The sequence below is a fragment of the Bombina bombina genome, chromosome 1, assembly GCF_027579735.1.
Source record: "Bombina bombina isolate aBomBom1 chromosome 1, aBomBom1.pri, whole genome shotgun sequence".
Classification (NCBI taxonomy): domain Eukaryota; kingdom Metazoa; phylum Chordata; class Amphibia; order Anura; family Bombinatoridae; genus Bombina; species Bombina bombina.
This window is the reverse complement of record NC_069499.1, coordinates 552,332,641-552,351,955: the sequence shown is the minus strand read 5'-3', so window position 1 is coordinate 552,351,955 and position 19,315 is coordinate 552,332,641. Positions and strand designations below refer to the sequence as shown.

Below are 19,315 nucleotides of genomic sequence, written 5' to 3'. Positions count from 1 at the left end.
GCCTACACTTATTAACCCCTAATCTGCCGAGCGGACCGCACCGCTACTATAATAAAGTTATTAACCCCTAATCTGCCGAGCGGACCTGAGCGCTACTATAATAAAGTTATTAACCCCTAATCCGCATCAATCAGCCAATCAGATTGAGCTTGCATTCTATTGGCTGATCGGAACAGCCAATAGAATGCGAGCTCAATCTAATTGGCTGATTGGATCAGCCAATCGGATTGAACTTGATTCTGATTGGCTGATTCCATCAGCCAATCAGAATATTCCTACCTTAATTCCGATTGGCTGATAGAATCCTATCAGCCAATCGGAATTCGAGGGACGCCATCTTGGATGACGTCCCTTAAAGGAACCATCATTCTTCAGTTGGACGTTGCCGGAAGAAGATGGGTCAGCGGTGGAGGTCTTCAGGATGGAGCCGGTCGTCATCGGATGAAGATAGAAGATGCCGCTTGGATCAAGATGGTTGCCGGTCCGGATCGCCTCTTCTTCCCGGATAGGATGAAGACTTTGGAGCCTCTTCTGGACCTCTTCAGCCACCGGATGATGGATCGCCAACCCCCGCTTGGGTTGGATGAAGATTTTGGAGCCAGGACGGATCGGTGATACCTGGTGAGGTGAAGACAAGGTAGGATGATCTTCAGGGGCTTAGTCTTAGGTTTATTTAAGGGGGGTTTGGGTTAGATTAGGGGTATGTGGGTGGTGGGTTGTAATGTTGGGGGGGTATTGTATGTTTTTTTTTACAGGCAAAAGAGCTGAACTTCTTGGGGCATGCCCCGCAAAGGGCCCTGTTCAGGGCTGGTAAGGTAAAAGAGCTTTTAACTTTAGTAATTTAGAATAGGGTAGGGCATTTTTTATTTTGGGGGGCTTTGTTGTTTTATTAGGGGGCTTAGAGTAGGTGTAATTAGTTTAAAATTGTTGTAATATTTTTCTTATGTTTGTAGATATTTTTTTATTTTTTGTAACTTAGTTCTTTTTTATTTTTTGTACTTTAGTTAGTTTATTTAATTGTAGTTATTTGTAGATATTGTATTTAATTAATGTATTGATAGTGTAGTGTTAGGTTTAATTGTAGGTAATTGTAGGTAGTTTATTTAATTAATTTAATGATAGTATAGTGTAAGGTGTAATTCTAACTTAGGTTAGGATTTATTTTACAGGTAATTTTGTAATTATTTTAACTAGGTAACTATTAAATAGTTCTTAACTATTTAATAGCTATTGTACCTGGTTAAAATAATTACAAAGTTGCCTGTAAAATAAATATTAATCCTAAAATAGCTACAATGTAATTATAATTTATATTGTAGCTATATTAGGGTTTATTTTACAGGTAAGTATTTAGCTTTAAATAGGAATAATTTATTTAATACGAGTTAATTAATTTCGTTAGATTAAAATTATATTTAATTTAGGGGGGTGTTAGTGTTAGGGTTAGAGTTAGCTTTAGGGGTTAATCTATTTATTAGAATAGCGGTGAGCTCCGGTCGGCAGATTAGGGGTTAATAATTGAAGTTAGGTGTCGGCGATGTTAGGGAGGGCAGATTAGGGGTTAATACTATTTATTATAGGGTTAGTGAGGCGGATTAGGGGTTAATAACTTTATTATAGTAGCGCTCAGGTCCGCTCGGCAGATTAGGGGTTAATAAGTGTAGGCAGGTGGAGGCGACGTTGTGGGGGGCAGGTTAGGGGTTAATAAATATAATATAGGGGTCGGCGATGTTAGGGCAGCAGATTAGGGGTACATAGGGATAATGTAAGTAGCGGTGGTTTACGGAGCGGCAGATTAGGGGTTAATAATAATATGCAGGGTCAGCGATAGCGGGGGCGGCAGATTAGGGGTTAATAAGTGTAAGGTTAGGGGTGTTTAGACTCGGGGTACATGTTAGAGTGTTAAGTGCAGACGTAGGAAGGGTTACCGCATAGCAAACAATGGGGCTGCGTTAGGAGCTGAACGCGGCTTTTTTGCAGGTGTTAGGTTTTTTTTCAGCTCAAACAGCTCCATTGTTTCCTATGGGGGAATCGTGCACAAGCACGTTTTTGAGGCTGGCCGCTTGCGTAAGCAACTCTGGTATCGAGAGTTGAAGCTGCGTTAAAAATGCTCTACGCTCCTTTTTTGGAGCCCAACGCAGCCATTCTGTGGACTCTCAATACCAGATGAGAGCTGCTAAAATCCTATTGGCTGATTGGAACAGCCAATAGGATTTTAGCGGCTCTAATCCTATTGGCTGATTGGAACCTTTCAGCCAATAGGAATGCAAGGGACGTCATCTTGGATGACATCACTTGTATTCAAGATCCAGTGTATGGCGGAGACCGTACTGAAGAGGAGCTCCTCGTTGGATGTCTTCAGGATGGACCCGCTCCGCGCCGGCGGGATGAAGATAGAAGAAGCCGCATGGATGAAGACTTCTTGCCGCCTAGATAAAGACTTTTTGCTGGCTGGATGGATCCTTCAAGCGGAACTTCAAGAACTGTAAGTGGATCGTCGGGGGTTAGTGTTAGGTTTATTTAAGGTTTTTTGGGGTGGGTTTTATTTTTAGAGTAGGGTCTGGGCAGTAAAAGAGCTAAATGCCCTTTTAAGGGCAATGCCCATACAAATGCCCTTTTCAGGGCAATGGGGAGCTTAGGTTTTTAGATAGGGTTTTTATTTGGGGGGGTGGTTGTGTGGGTGGTGGGTTTTACTGTTTGGGGGTGTTTGTATTTTTCTTTAAAGGTAAAAGAGCTGATTTCTTTGGGGCAATCCCCAGCAAAAGGCCCTTTTAAGGGCCATTGGTAGTTTATTGTAGGCTACATGTTTTTTTATTGGGGGGGGGTTATTTTGATAGGGCTATTAGATTAGGTGTAATTCTTTTTTTTTTTTATATATATATATATATATAACAATGTTTGTTTTTGTAACTTAGTTTTTCAATTTTTTTGTAACTTAGTTTTTTATATAAGTAATATAGTTAATTTAATTGGTAGTTTAATGTAATTGTAGTATAATAGTTAGGGTAGGTTAATTAATAGTTTAATAAAGTTTAATTTAATTATACAGGTAAGTTTTAATTTATTATAAGATAGGGATGTTGCAATTTTAATGTAAAGTTAGCGGTCTGTTAGGTTTAGGGGTTAATAGCTTAATTTAGTTTATGGCGATGTGGGGGGGTAGTGATGTGGGAGGCCAGGGATTTAGGGGTTAATACTTTCATTTAGTTGTGGTGGTGTCTGGGAGCGGCGGGATAGGGGTTAATAACTTTATTTAGTTGCGGTGGGGTCCGGGAGCGGCCCAATAGGGGTTAAACATTTTAGTATAGTGGCGGCATTTAGTGACAGGGTATAAATAAAGTTGGTAAAAAGCCGAATAGCAGCGAGATCGATGACTGTTAGTTAACAACAGTCTGATGCTCATCGCCCCGTACTTGGTGCGCGGCTTTTTGCCGGCTTTTTTTATAAATATGGAGAGCTTATTCAGGTCCGCGGCCACGATGTTAGGCGAGCGTATTAGTGGCGTCAAATGCAACAAAGTTGACGGCTTGATAGATAGGCCCCACAGCTGCTGCTGCACATACACTACATACATTCATTATAGTGATTTTTGAACAAAAGAATCATTTAATAGATTACGTTTTTATTTAGAAATTCTTAAAAGGTATTATTTTTTAGTTTTTATCATTTTTTTCTGATATTCACTTCATCCTAGAAAATATTATGCCTTCCACTTCCCACAGAAACTTTCCTTTTACATACATTGCTTAAGCTGTGTTGTTATTTTTTTAATCTTTAGCACGTGTTCTTCTGCACTGCTTAGCCCTAGAAGCTGCAAATATCTAGTGAGCATACCTTGGATATCATTCTGTGTCGGCAGCTCAGAATCATTCCATACTTAGGTTGCTTCTTTTCTTTTAGATAAGAGTTGTATGTTTTTTTTTTTTTTTGTTTGTTTTTTAATTCTGCCATTATCCTTTGAAGCAGCCGTTGTGCAGGGAACACTTGATCCTACACACATGACTACACAAGGGGTCGTCTGTACATTTACAGACACATGATAAGTGTTAGGGATTGAGTTTGTATTTGAAATTAATCAAATGTGGTAAATAGATGTGCAGACGACCCCTTGTGTAGTGATGTGTGAAAAGTCATATGTTCACTAGACATCGGCTGTTAACTTAACAGCCTAAACTTACAAGACTGCAGGCAAATCTGTAAGTGCAGGAGCGACAGGCAAATTTTTTTTTTACTTAAAAATACAGGGTAAAAGCTTGCTATGTAGACCGTAGTACAAGACAGCACTGCCCAGAAAAAAAAAATGAGGGAAGAGGTGGGGGATAAACTAGTTATCACCGACAGTCAAAAGGAGGAGGGGGATTAGAGACTGGAAAGAGGGAGAAAACCTACCTCTATTCAAATAAAGTGCTATGCAGTAGAGTGGTGCTAAAAGATGTACTCTAAAGGAACAAAAATTACAAACTACATTATTGGGGAATGGTTAAGCAGCAACACACCAGTGTTTCAACCACGCATACGTAAATCAGCGTGTAATGGAGGAAGCCTAACATAACATAACAAACTGCACACAAGAGGTGGGCGGAGCAAGCCTGGCGGCCATTTTTGGCTGTTTAGAAATGAAAACTTTTTAAAAGTTTCAGCTACTATATTCCAGCCGCTGTATGATGGACCTGGTGCAGGAGCCTTATATTATGTGTTTACATAGGTAAGTAAAATTTATGGTTGGGTGTAGAATGTCCCTTTAAAAGGACTTCAAATTTAATATTTAATTTGTTGCAGCTAATAGAGGGTACATTACACTGTATTAAATCATCTTGTTTATTAATGTTCCTTTGTTTCCCCACCCCTAAATCTAAGTCTAACCCTAACCCTAACACCCCCTAACTTAAATATAATTTAAATAAATCTAAAGAAAATTACTATCATTAACTACATTATTCCTATTTAAAACTAAATACTTACCTATAAAATAAACCCTAAGCTAGCTACAATATAACTAATAGTTACATTGTTACAGCAATTCTGTGTCTTATATTTTTAACTGGTTCCCAATTCTGTAAAAATGCTCAATATAATTATATTCCTTTTTGCTACCCTTTGTCTCTATAACAAACTACACTATTCAATTACTCCTTCTCCCTCTCCACCTGCACTGTTCATTAGCCCATCTCTCTTAAACTCACCTTACTTTTCTACTCATGAACTTTACCTACTCCTAAACACTCTCTCTACCCCCTGCAGCTCATCTCAAAAGCAGTCTCACTACTGCAAATCTGTATCTCATCTCATGTCACTCTCCCTCTTGCTTCTACTTACTGCTGGTGACATCTCCCCTAATCCTGGTCCCCAACCACTGGCAAGCCGTGCACATCCATGTGTACCATCCCATAGACTCAGAAAACAAAACTCTGCTCACCTTACTCACATTCCTCTTGCATCTAAAGCCACTACCCCTTTCACCTGTGCACTCTGGAACTCTCGCTCTGTTTGCAACAAACTCACTTCTATACATGACCTCTTCATCTCCCGCTCCCTCAACCTTATGGCCCTAACAGAAACCTGGCTCTCTCCCCTAGACACAGCATCCACTGCTGCTCTGTCACATGGGGGTCTCCACTTCAGCCACACTCCCAGGTCTGGTAATAGACAAGGAGGTGGTGTAGGTATTTTACTTTCCTCTCGTTGCACCTTCCAACAAATACACCCTATCTCTTCCCTCACTTTCCCTTATTCGAAACCCACATGATTCGCTTATTCTCCCCTCTCTCTGTACGTGTTGCAGTCATATACCGACCCCCTGGCTCCGCAACTCAATTTCTAGATCACTTGGCTGCCTGGCTACCCTACTTCCTTTCCTCAGACACCCCTGCCCTCATTCTCGGCGATTTCAACATCCCCCTTAACAATCCCACTGCCTCATCTGCTAAACAACTTCTGCAACTCACTTCCTCTTTCGGTCTGTCACAGTGGACTGATTCTCCCACTCACAAAGACGGTCACTCCCTTGACCTGATCTTTAGCTATCGATGCACTCTCTCAAACTTCTCAAACTCCCCTTTTCCTCTTTCTGACCACCATCTCCTTACCTGCAACATATCATCCCTTCCTACAACTCTCCCACCTTCTACTCATCACACCAAACTTCACAGAAGTATTAGGTCTTTAGATCAGCAACAACTTGCTAATTCCCTTCAACCACTCCTCTCATCCTTCTCCACCTTTTCCTGCCCTGTACAATCTATCTGCCACTATAATTCCACCCTTATATCCGTCCTTGACAATCTCGCCCCTCTTACCACTGCTAGGAAATCACACACTCATCCCCAGCCCTGGCATACTCCTCTGACACGGTACCTACGCAGATGTTCCCGTACTGCTGAACGGCATTGGAGAAAATCACGGAGTTCAGCTGATTTTCTTCATTACAAATTCATCTTGAACTCCTACTACTCTGCCCTTAATCTCCACAAGCAACACTACTTCTCTACTCTTATCTCTAATCTTTCTTCAAACCCAAAACGTCTGTTCGCCACTTTCAATACTCTCCTCCGCCCTCCCCCACTTCCTAATACAACTTCTCTGTCAGCTCAAGACTTTGCCAGTCACTTCACCAACAAAATTGACTCCATCAGACATGAAATCAGCTCTCAACACAATTCCATTCTCTCCCCCCCTCAAATACTCTCACTCAACCACAACCCTCATAACCTGAAACTTAGTTCATTCTCCCCTGTTACTGAAGATGAAGTTTCAGCACTTATACTGCGCTCTCACCTCACTACCTGTCCCCTTGACCCTATCCCCTCACAGCTGCTCCCCTCTCTCTCTGCTACCCTTACCCCTATGCTAACACACATTTTCAACCTCTCCCTCAGCACTGGTACATTTCCCTCATCGATGAAACATGCACTGGTCACACCTATCCTCAAAAAACCTTCCCTTGATCCTACTTCCCCATCAAACTACCGCCCAATTTCCCTCCTCCCTCTTGCTTCAAAGCTTCTCGAAAAACTAGTATATGCACGCCTATCCCATTTCCTTACGTTAAACTCCCTTCTTGACCAGCTGCAATCTGGATTTCGTCCCTCTCACTCCACAGAGACAGCTATTGTTAAGGTCACCAACGACCTACTTGCAGCTAAATCAAAAGGCCACTTCTCTCTGCTTATCCTCCTTGATCTGTCCGCAGCCTTTGACACTGTCGACCACCCTCTTTTGCTCCAAACCCTCCAATCCTTCGGCATCTGTGACACAGCCCTTTTGTGGCTCTCTTCCTACCTGTCAAACCGTACCTTCAGTGTAGCCTTCTCTGGGGCCTCCTCTGCCCCGTCACCACTTTCTGTTGGAGTACCGCAAGGCTCTGTCCTTGGTCCCCTTCTCTTCTCAATCTATACGTCATCACTAGGTTCCCTAATTAAGTCCCACGGTTTCCAATATCATTTGTATGCCGATGACACCCAAATCTACTTCTCTGCACCAGAACTATCTCCTTCCTTGCTAACCCGTGTCACTAACTGTCTTTCTCACATCTCTTCCTGGATGTCCTCTCACTACCTCAAGCTAAATCTCTCCAAAACTGAGCTCCTCATTTTCCCCCCTTCTTCCAAAATCTCCACCCCCAATATCTCTATAACTGTCGACAACTCCATCATTACCCCTACCCCGCATGCCCGATGTCTCGGGGTCACATTTGACTCAGATCTTTCCTTCACTCCTCACATTCATTCCTTGGCTACAGCCTGCCGCTTCCACCTTAAAAACATCTCTAAAATTAGACACTTCCTTACACAAGAAACAACTAAGATTTTAATCAACTCTCTCATTCTTTCCCGCCTTGATTACTGCAACTCTGTCCTCTCTGGTCTCCCCACCTGCCGCCTAGCTCCTTTACAATCCATAATGAATGCCTCTGCCAGACTCGTCTTCCTTACACGTCACTCTTCATCTGCTGCGCCTCTCTGCCAATCCCTTCACTGGCTTCCTCTTGCCTCTAGGATCAAACACAAAACTCTCACTCTGACATACAAAGCCCTCAACTGCACTGCTCCCCCCTACATCTCAGAACTTGTCTCCAGATACTCTCCCTCCCGTCCCCTTCGCTCTACTCATGACCTCCTACTCTCCACCTCTCTTGTCACCTCATCACACTCCCGTTTACAGGACTTCTCCAGACTGGCTCCCATCTTGTGGAACTTTCTGCCTCGCTCCACAAGACTCTCTTCTAGTTTTAAAAGCTTCAAGTGCTCCCTAAAGACTCTACTGTTCAGGGACGCATACAACCTACGCTAACCTTTCCTAATACCAGTTCCTCTCCTCCACTGCAATCCCCTGAACCCTCTTAGCATGTAAGCCTAAAAGTCCAGCTGTTTGCAGATCACCTTCTTAAGAGCTGACTACAACAGTGCAACTCTTGGCAGGGCCCTCTACCCTATAATTGTTTTGTTGTACTCCCCCTTTGTTTATAGCGCTGCGGAATCTGTTGGCGCTCTACAAATAACCGATAATAATAATAATAATAATACATTGTAGCTAGCTTAGGATTTATTTTTATTTTACAGGCAAGTTTGTATTTATTTTAACTAGGTAGAATAGTTATTAAATAGTTATTAACTATATAATAACTACCTAGCTAAAATAAATACAAAAGTACCTGTAAAATAAAACCTAACCTAAGTTACACTAACACCTAACACTACACTATAATTAAATAAATTAACTAAATGAACAACAATTAAATCAATTAAATTAAATTAGCTAAAGTACAAAAAACCCCCACTAAATTACAGAAAATAATAAACAAATTACAAGATATTTAAACTAATTACACCTAATCTAATAGCCCTATCAAAATAAAAAAAGCCCCCCTAAAATAAAATAAAAAAACGCTAGCCTAAACTAAACTACCAATAGCCCTTAAGAGAGCCTTTTGCGGGGCATTGCCCCAAAGTAATCAGCTCTTTTACCTGTAAAAAAAATATACAAACAACCCCCCAACAGTAAAACCCACCACCCACACAACCAACCCCCCAAATAAAATACTATCTAAAAACACCTAAGCTCCCCATTGCCCTTAAAAGGGCATTTGGATGGGCATTGCTCTTAAAAGGGCAGTTAGTTCTTTTGCAACCCCAAACCCTAACCTAAAAATAAAACCCACCCAATACACCCTTAAAAAAACCTAACACTAACCCCCTGAAGATCGACTTACCGGGAGAAGTCTTCATCCAAGCCTGGCCGAAGTCCTCAACGAAGCCGGGAGAAGTCTTCATCAGCCAATGGGATTTTTTCTACCTTAATTCCGATTGGCTGATAGAATTCTATCAGCCAATCGGAATCTAAGGGACGCCATCTTGGATGACGTCACTTAAAGGGACACTGAACCCAATTTTTTTTCTTTTGTGATTCAGACAGAGCATGCAATTTTAAGCAACTTTTTAATTTACTCCTATTATCAAATTTTCTTTATTCTCTTGGTATCTTTATTTGAAATTCAAGAATGTAAGTTTAGATGCCAGCCCATTTTTGGTGAACACACTGTGTTGTTCTTGCTGATTGATGGATAAATTCACCCACCAATAAACAAGTGCTCTCCATGGTCCTGAACCAAAAAAATAACTTAGATGCCTTCTTTTTCAATTAAAGAAAGCAAGAGAACGAATAAAAATTGATAATAGGACTAAATTAGAAAGTTGCTTAAATTTGCATGCTCTATCTGAATCATGAAAGAAAAAATGTGGGTTCAGTGTCCCTTTAAAGGTACCTTCATTTAGCTTTAGTCGTCGGATGAAGAGGGTGCTCCGCGTTGGATGTCTTGAAGATGGACCCGCTCCGCGCCAGATGGATGAAGATAGAAGATGCCGCCTGGATGAAGACTTCTGCCCGTCTGGAGGACCACTTCGCCCGGCTTGGGTGAAGACTTCTCCCGGCTAGTCGATCTTCAGGGGGTTAGTGTTTTTTAAGGGTGTATTGGGTGGGTTTTATTTTTAGGTTAGGGTTTGGGCTTGCAAAAGAGCTAACTGCCCTTTTAAGGGCAATGCCCATCCAAATGCCCTTTTTAGGGCAATGGGGAGCTTAGGTTTTTTTAGATAGTATTTTATTTGGGGGTTGGTTGTGTGGGTGGTGGGTTTTACTGTTGGGGTTTGTTTGTATTTTTTTTTACAGGTGAAAGAGCTGATTACTTTGGGGCAATGCCCTGCAAAAGGCCCTTTTAAGGGCTATTGGTAGTTTAGGGGTGGGGGGGATTTTTTTATTTTGATAGGGCTATTAGATTAGGTGTAATTAGTTTAAATATCTTGTAATTTGTTTATTATTTTCTGTGATTTAGTGTTTTGTTTTTTTGTACTTTAGCTAATTTAATTGAATTGATTTAATTGTTGCTAATTTAGTTAATTTATTTAATTATAGTGTAGTGTTAGGTGTTAGTGTAACTTAGGTTATGTTTTATTTTACAGGTACTTTTGTATTTATTTTAGCTAGGTAGTTATTAAATAGTTAACTATTTAATAACTATTCTACCTAGTTAAAATAAATACAAACTTGCCTGTAAAATAAAAATAAATCCTAAGCTAGCTACAATGTAACTATTAGTTATATTGTAGCTAGCTTAGGGTTTATTTTATAGGTAAGTATTTAGTTTTAAATAAGAATAATGTAGTCAATGATAGTAATTTTCTTTAGATATATTTAAATTATATTTAAGTTAGGAGGTGTTAGGGTTAGGGTTAGGGTTAGACTTAGGTTTTAGGGGTTAATACATTTAGTATAGTGGCGGCGACGTTGGGGGCGGCAGATTAGGGGTTAATAAATGTAGGTAGGTGGAGTCGATGTTAGGGACGGCAGATTAGGAGTTAATAATATTTAACTAATGTTTGCGAGGCGGGAGTGCAGCGGTTTAGGGGTTAATATGTTTATTATAGTGGTGGCGACGTTTGGGGCAGCAGATTAGGGGTAAATAAGTGTAGGTAGGTGGCGGCGACATTGGGAGCGGCAGATTAGTTGTTAATAAATATAATGTAGGTGGCGGCGATGTTGGGGGCAGCAGATTAGGGGTTCATAACTATAATGTAGGTGACGGCGGTGTCCGGAGCAGCAGATTAGGAGTTAATCAGTATAATGTAGGTGTCAGCGATGTCGGGGGGCGCAGATTAGGGGTTAATAAGTGTAAGATTAGGGGTGTTTAGACTCGGGGTTCATGTTAGGGTGTTAGGTGTAAACATAACTTTTATTTCCCCATAGGAATCAATGGGGCTGCGTTAAGGAGCTTTACGCTGCTTTTTTGTAGGTGTTAGACTTTTTCTCAGCCGGCTCTCCCCGTTGACTCCTATGGGGAAATCGTGCACGAGCACGTACGACCTGCTCACCGCTGACTTAAGCAGCGCTGGTATTGGAGTGCGGTAATGAGCAACATTTTGCTCAACGCTCACTTCTTGTCTTTTAACGACGGGTTTGTAAAAACTCGTAATACCAGCGCTGTAGGTAAGTGAGCGGTGAGGGAAAACTGCTCGTTAGCACCGCATAGCCTATAACGCAAAACTCATAATCTAGCCGTTTCATTGTACTTTGCAGCAGCTTGTTTGGCAGATTTGAGCATTTTGTTGGAAGTCTCAACCTCGTAAGAGTCAGTATATTGTTCAAACTCAAGCAAATCTTTAGGAAATTGTTATTGAATATATAGTTGATTTATTAACATTTTTCTGAGACAGGTTATGTTGTTCATGGTATGGGATATTTTTGTAAAATGCACAACTAATACAGTGTTTATCAAGTGCTGTGGTAGCTAAAGCCATAAAAGCTACTGACTCTTCCGGACAAGGTGACTGGTTTAAATTTAACATAAAACAGTTATTTATTTATTTATAGTTATGTATCAACATGTCTAAAACCTGCAAAGACTTTCAACGCTCATGTAGGTTTAGTGTCCTTACCTGTCTGACTGCAGGTTGATTAAGATTCATTTTTAGTAAGGTGTACCATCATGTATCAGTAAAAAGCATGCGGTTGTTGTATGCTCAGCATTATGGCATTGAGAGGGTAGAGGCTAGGAGTTGAAGCCAGTGTTCTGTGCATGCGTATTGTTTACAGCAGGCTTATCCCCATGGTGGACAGAACACAGCTTGTGTCACTCGCTCTCTCGGATACTCCAGAGCCCGTCTTTCAGAAAGACCAGCTCTGGAGAAACCAAGAGAGTGAGTGTCTGGGATATTGTATTTAATTTGCGGGCGTCATGAAGCCGCTATTACAATGCGGGAGACTCTGGAAGAGTTGGGATGTCTGTATATATAAAGGGAAGAAGGAAAAACAACAGCTGCCACCTAGACACAGTAATACCCTTACTTTCACATAACCTTAATACATAGAATAAATAAATCAGCATAAGGTTCAACAAGTAACAGGGACTAATGCATCAATACATATCAATTTATTAATCAACTGAAATATTGTAAAAAATCTTCAAATCCATCTAAAAGTCCATAAAAGAAATGAATCCCTTAATTATACTGCATTACTTTTATCCAATAATATTTATGGGAGCTCCCTTTTGTAATCCAAGTGAGAAATTATTTTGGGCTTAAGTAGTAATAGGCAAAATCCAACAATTGCATCACAGATTTTGTATACTGAAAGGGCCTTGTTTCCCCTATACCTATGCAAATCCCCTCATATAAGGTAAACAGGTAGTTTAGTTCCATTCAGTATTGGGTAAATAGATGCTGCTATCCATCCCCTTCCAGCACATCCTGTGCACATAAACTGTCAGTTTAAATAGCTTTCCAACAGACAATACAACTTAGAGGCCTATTTATCAAATGTCTGTCGGACCTGATCCGACAGTGCGGATCAGGTCCGACAGACATTGCTGAATGCGGAGAGAAATACGCTCTCTGTATTCAGCATTGCACCAGCAGCTCACAAGAGCTGCTGGTGCAACTCCGCCCCCTGCAGACTCGCGGCCGCCAGCAGGGGGGTGTCAATCAACCCGATCATATTCGATCGGGTTGAATTGTGGCGATGTCTAAAGACCGCTGCTCCATAACCCTGTCCGCCTGCTCTGAGCAGGCGGACAGGGTTATGGAGCAGCGGTCTTTAGACTGCTGCTTCATAACTGCTGTTTATGGCGAGTCTTCAGACTCGCCAGAAATACGGGCCCTCAAGCTCCATTCGGAGCTTGATAAATGGGCCTATTAGAATTGACCAGGTAAACGTTTTGGGTTATGGGCTCCACCGCTAATTTACTCATGGCATGATTCAGTTGACCTTCACTGATTACCACAGATTCTGACCACTGGAGATGTATCCACGTGTGCGAAAGCAGCTACTCCACTGCTCCAGGCAGATTATTGAATGGTGGTTACTACTGATTAGACATGTGCATTTTGTTTCATCAGAATTCGTTTTTCGGCCAAATTTTGGCCAATTCAGAGATTCGGATGCATCTGAATTTCGGAATCGGCACATCCCGAAAAATCCGAAAATGAATATATTAGTTTCCGAATTTTCAAATCCTTTATTCATATTCGGAAATTTTCATTGTTCCTAATGTAAACCGCACATCGCAGACACTAACTCTAAATCATTAAATAAAGCTATTAACCCCTACACTGCCATCCCCAACACGAACTAAACATATTAACCCCTAAACTGCCGTTCCCAAACATCGCCGACACAAACGAAACATATTAACCCTTAAACCGCTGTTCCCAAACATCGAGACACAAACTAAACTTATTAACCCCTAAACCGTACTCCCCCCACATCGCAAACACTACCTAAACCTATTAACCCCTAAACCGCAGTTCCCCAATATCGCTGACGCAAACTAAATCACTAAATAAAGCTATTAACCCCTAAACCGCCGTTCCCGGACATCACCGACACTAACTAATCTTATTAACCCCTAAACTGCCGTTCCCAAACATCGCCGACACTAACTAAACCTATTAACCCCTAAACCACCGTTCTCAAACATTGCGGACACTAACTAAACCTATTAACCCCTAAACTGCCGTTCCCAAACATCGCCAACACTAACTAAACCTATTAACCCCTAAACCGCGGGCCCCCACATCGCAACAACCTAAATTAAACTATATTAACCCCTAATCCTAAACCTAACACCCCCTAACTTTAACATAATTAAAATAGACCTAAATTAAAGTTACAATTATTAGCTAAATAATACCTATACTAACTGATTCAAATAAGCCAATAGGAATGAATGAGAGCTACTTAAATCCTATTGGCTGATTTGAACATCCAATAGGATTTAAGCAGCTTCAATTCCTATTGACTGATTTAAATTTTTCAGCCAATAGGAATGCGATGGTACCCCCAGTATAAAAGGGGTACCTTGCATTTAAATTATTAATGTACGTCGGACAATCGGATGAAGAGGACCTCTACGTTGGATCGATGGACCACCGTCTCTGCGCATCAACCGCTCCGCCTTCGCAGGGATGAAGAAGATGCCGGTCCCTCGATGGATGAAGATGGAGCCACCCGGATGAGGATGGAGCCGCTGGGATGAAGATCGTTCAAGCCGGACTTCAGCAAATGTGCATACCTAAAGAGGGGTTAGTGTTATTTTTTTTAAAAGGTTTTTTTGGAGTGGTTTTTTTTTTTAGATTAAGAGCTGAATGCCCTTTTAAGGGCAGTAAAAGAGCTGAATGCCCTACAAATGCCCTTTTCAGGTCAATGGGTAGAATAGGTTTTTTTATTTTATGGATTGGGTGGGGTGGGGGTTTGTAATTTTAGTGGGTGTTTGCTTTTATTTTGTAGCAAAAGAGCTTTAGGGCAATGCCCTACAAAAGGCCCTTTTAAGTAGTTTATTATAGATTAGGGTTTTTTATTTTGGAGTGTTGTTTTTTTTTTTTTTTTTAAACGGGGTATTAGAATACTAATAATTTTTATTGTTTTGGATAATTTCACTTGTTATTTTGTGTAATGGTTTTTTTTGTTGTTGCAATTTTAGTGTTTTTTATTTTTAAAATAAAAACAAACTTACCTGTGAACTAAAAATAAAACCTAAGCTAGCTACAATATAACTAATAGCTATATTGTAGTTAGCTTAGGTTGTATTTTTATTTCACAGGTAAGTTTGTATTTAGTTTTGAATAGGTATTATTTAGTTAATAATTGTAACTTTAATTTAGGCCTATTTTAATTATGCTAAAAAGTTAGGGGGTGTTATGTTTAGGGTTAGGTTTAGGGGTTAATATAGTTTAATTTAAGTTGTTGCGATGTAGGGCTGGCGATTTAGGGGTTAATAGGTTTAGGTAGTGTGGGGGTGGGGTTTAGGAGTTATTAGGTTTAGTTAGTGTCAGCGATGTCGGGAAGCGGTGGTTTAAGGGTTAATACTTTAGGGATTCAGTTAGTTTTGGTGATGTTTGGGAACGGCGGTTTCGGGGTTAATAGGTTTAGGTAGTGTTGGCAATGTGGGGGAGGGGTGCTGTTTAGGAGTTAATAGGTTTAGTTAGTGTCAGCAATGTTGGGGAACAGCGGTTTAGGGGTTAATAACTTTATTTAGTGATTTATTTAGTGTTGGCGATGTGGGGGCAGCAGTTTAGGGGTTAATAGGTTTAGGTAATGTTAGTGATGTGGGGGGACGGTGGTTTAAGGGTTAATAGCTTTATTTAGTGGCGGCGTGGGTGATAGCGAATTAATATACTTTGTTTTGGCAATCGCCGGGACATTAGTTAAGTTACATTTTTCATTTTCTCTGATCCATTCTTTATTCATATGCATTTTACGTAACATAACTAATTTCCCAAAACATTTTTTTATTTATTTTTTTAAACTTAACTAAACTAATTTGCCGAAACAAAATTATTTTTTAACTACTTGAAAACTAAACGAACCGCACAAGTCTACTACTGATCCCTATTACTGGTGGCCGTGCTGAATAAGAGCTCAAAGGACCGGGACAATCAGTGAATTTAATTGTTGGTAATAGATGTATGTTCATTGCATAACCCTTTCGCACGCATGGATATATCTCCAGCTGTCAGAAGCCGTGGTAATCAGCGGAGAGCAACTGAATCATGAACCATATATGGTGATGCAGTGACAACCGGTGGATAACAAGTAAGCTGTGAAAAAAAGGACCTTTTATTATACATAACCTGTGATGTTAATTGTTGGATTTTGCCTATTACTACCTAAAACCAATTTAATTTCTCACTTGGATTACAAAAGGGAGCTCCCATAAATATTATTTGAAGTATAATTAAGAGTTCAATTTCTTTTATGGAGTTTTAGTTGGCTTTGAATTATTTTTTTTTTACATTATTTGGTTGATTAATAAATGTATAGGTATTGATAGATGCATTAGCCCCTGATCCTTGTTGAAACTTATGCTGATTTATTTATTCTATGTATTTAGGCTCTGTGCCAGGAAGGGTATTGCTGTGTCTAGGGGGCAGCTGTTTTGCTTTTTTATTTGCCCCCTTTTTTATTTGTTTATTTTTTGTTTATTTTCTTATTTTCCCTATTTTTTATTAGTAATTTGAATATTCACACCTCTGAGCACCTTCAGCTTGGTAGTATTTAGATATATACAAGTGGTTGTAACTGTGACTTTAATTCCTTCTAGTGCATGTAGTTCTTTAGTTAAATTATATAAATACACTGATGTCAAATTTTTATCATTTGAAGCTGAGGGTATAACAATCATTGAATTTAGTAAATTTCATATTATGTTCTCTTTGTAATTGGCTTTTTAACTCTATGCTTTTTTTAGGCATCAAACCTCTTGTTTAACAAAGATGATTTTCTGCCTTTGGATCCATCCCAGGAATTTATATTCCCACCTGAATTAATTGTAAGTTATTATTCAAAAACATTTGCTAATTAAATATGTATATATACCTACAGGCAGATACAGATATAGTTTTGGCATAATATATATGGCTAATAAGACATAGGGGTATATTTATTAAGCTCCGTATGGAGCTTGATGCCCTGTATGGAGCCTGAAGGCTCGCCAGAAACACAAGTTATGAAGCAGCGGACTAAGGACCGCTGCTCCATAACCTGTCCGCCTGCTCTGACGATTGGGTTGATTGACACCCCCTGCTAGAGGTCGAAGGGCCGTGAATCTGCAGGGGGGCAGTATTGCACCAGCAGTTCACAAGGACTGCTGGTGCAATGATAAATGCCAAGAGCGTATGCTGTCGGTATTTATCGTTGTGAAGCGGACATGATCCTCAATATCGGATCATGTCCGCTCACACTTACTTAAATAGGCCCCATAATCTTGGATGTGAAATATGATTCATGAAACAAACATTTTTTAACTATAAAAAAACAAAATGTATGCTTACCTGATAAAGGAATTTCTTTTGAGGTGGTCTGAGTCCTCCAGTTCATTACTTCTGGGATTCAACTCACGGCCACTTGGGAGAGGCAAAGATTTCCCAAAACTCAGAGAGTACTCCCACCTCACTGATTAGCCAGTTTAATGTGTAGCCAAGAAGGAGAAAACAAGGTAGGAAAGGACAGAAACAGGGAAATGAGGTGCAAATATGGAATTACAAATAAAGTGGGGAAGACTCTCACCACCTCAAAAGAAATGAATGTATCAGTTAAGCATAGATTTGTTTTATTTCATAGGGTGGTGAGAATCAATGAGTTCATTATTTCTGGGAAACTAATATCCAAGATGTGGAGTCAATGAGTAATGAGGGCAGGATAACAATTTTGAAAAGGCAGGCACCTAATTTCCAGACACTTCTGCCTGGAGAACTTTCTTACCAAAAGCAGCTTCCAAAGAAACAAAAACATCAAAATGGTAGAATTTAGTAAAACTATGCAGGGATGACCATGTTGCTGCCTTACAAATTTGTTCTACTGAAGCCTCATTTTTAAAAATCCAGAAAGTAGAAACTGATATGGCAGAATGATATGGAGGATACTTTCCCACCACCATGTAAGCTTTATGGATCAAAAATGTCAACCATGAAACTAGAGTAACAGCCAAAGTTGTCTGACCCTTCCATGGACCTGAAAAATAAATAAACTGATTATCTAACATCATAACAAGCCTAAAAATAAAACTGTAGAGCACAAATCACATACATTCAATACATTGTCAAACTGACGAGAAACTGCCTGCTTGGGTTTGCCAGGTTCCCAGTCCGTCTGTCGATAAATTTTAAAAAAAGGGCTGGGGGGCAGAGCGAGCTAAGAAACTGATAGGTCGCATATTACTTCAGCTCTGCTGAAATTGTACATCAAACCTGCTATTTCGACCATCAGATTCAGATAAAATTTACTCCAGATACTCTACCAACTTTTGTGTCTGCTATCGTCTACTTTTGAGCTCAGACAAATATGCTCTATTGAAGATAATTAAGATTCATTGGAAAACCTGGTACACAGACTGTATGTGAACAACCATCTTCCCAACCACAAGGTAATCCACTAATGCGTAGATGTACCCACTGAGTACCTCTTAAACTTAGACCGGAGATACCAGTCTGCAGAAGTACGATCGGCACGTATCCCTAAATATACCTGCAACATCCAGGAGGGAGCGTCTACTATAGATTGCAGGTACTTTGGGCAGCGTGACGTTGGGGGCCTGCTCCGTTGTCTTTCAACATGAAGGACAATCTAAAGACCATACGGGCCCTCTTTTTGGATTTTAAGGAGACTTTGTTCAGAGACCTATACAGCTGTCTTGTATCACATATGGCTAGGAGGGCAAAGACCTCTATGCCTCTAACTCGTACTTCTTTGATCTCTTCGACACCTTTACTCACAGATACCCAGAGGGAAGGTAGGGAGCAGCACTTTCACCCTGTAGGACAAGCCTGGTTCTTGTGGGATGCGGCCAACCCCTTGGATCAAGGTACAATTACTTTTGCTCTCCTAACGTGCAATTTAGCGGACAAGAGCGGCAATTCAAAGATCGGACCTCCATCTCTTTATATGTGGGGGAATTTGGAGGTGAAGAGCCCTAACACTTTGTCTGCACACTTGCAGTTTGCTTGGCCAGAGTCATTATTACTCTCCTATATGGGGGAGAAGGTGGATATGAAGAGCCTTAACGCTTTGGCCACGTATGCTCCACTGTCCCGCTCACAGTCCGCCAGGAAAAAGAATAACACCAGTCTATCAGCTAATAAACTTGGAATAGTTTGACTTTACTAACTCTACTGGCCATGAAAAGAAGATATTGACATAGTTTAAGTTTTAAACTTTGAACTCCCTATTTAGTTTTCCTTATGTTTCTACTCCCATTACTTCGTTGTGTAATAGTGTTTACAGGTTTCTGTATATAGGACTCTAATAATATGGCTACATGTCTTGTTTTCTT

At 40.4% G+C, this 19,315-nt stretch overlaps 1 protein-coding gene across 1 annotated transcript in view; it reads left to right on the top strand.

Moving 5' to 3' along the window:
* LOC128659728 (aldehyde oxidase 1-like) overlaps nucleotides 1-19,315 on the top strand; it is a 561,780-nt gene that overhangs the window by 110,933 nt on the left and 431,532 nt on the right. Inside the window, 1 exon segment of the mRNA XM_053713310.1 lies at nucleotides 16,736-16,816. Coding sequence (XP_053569285.1) covers nucleotides 16,736-16,816 — 81 coding nt within the window.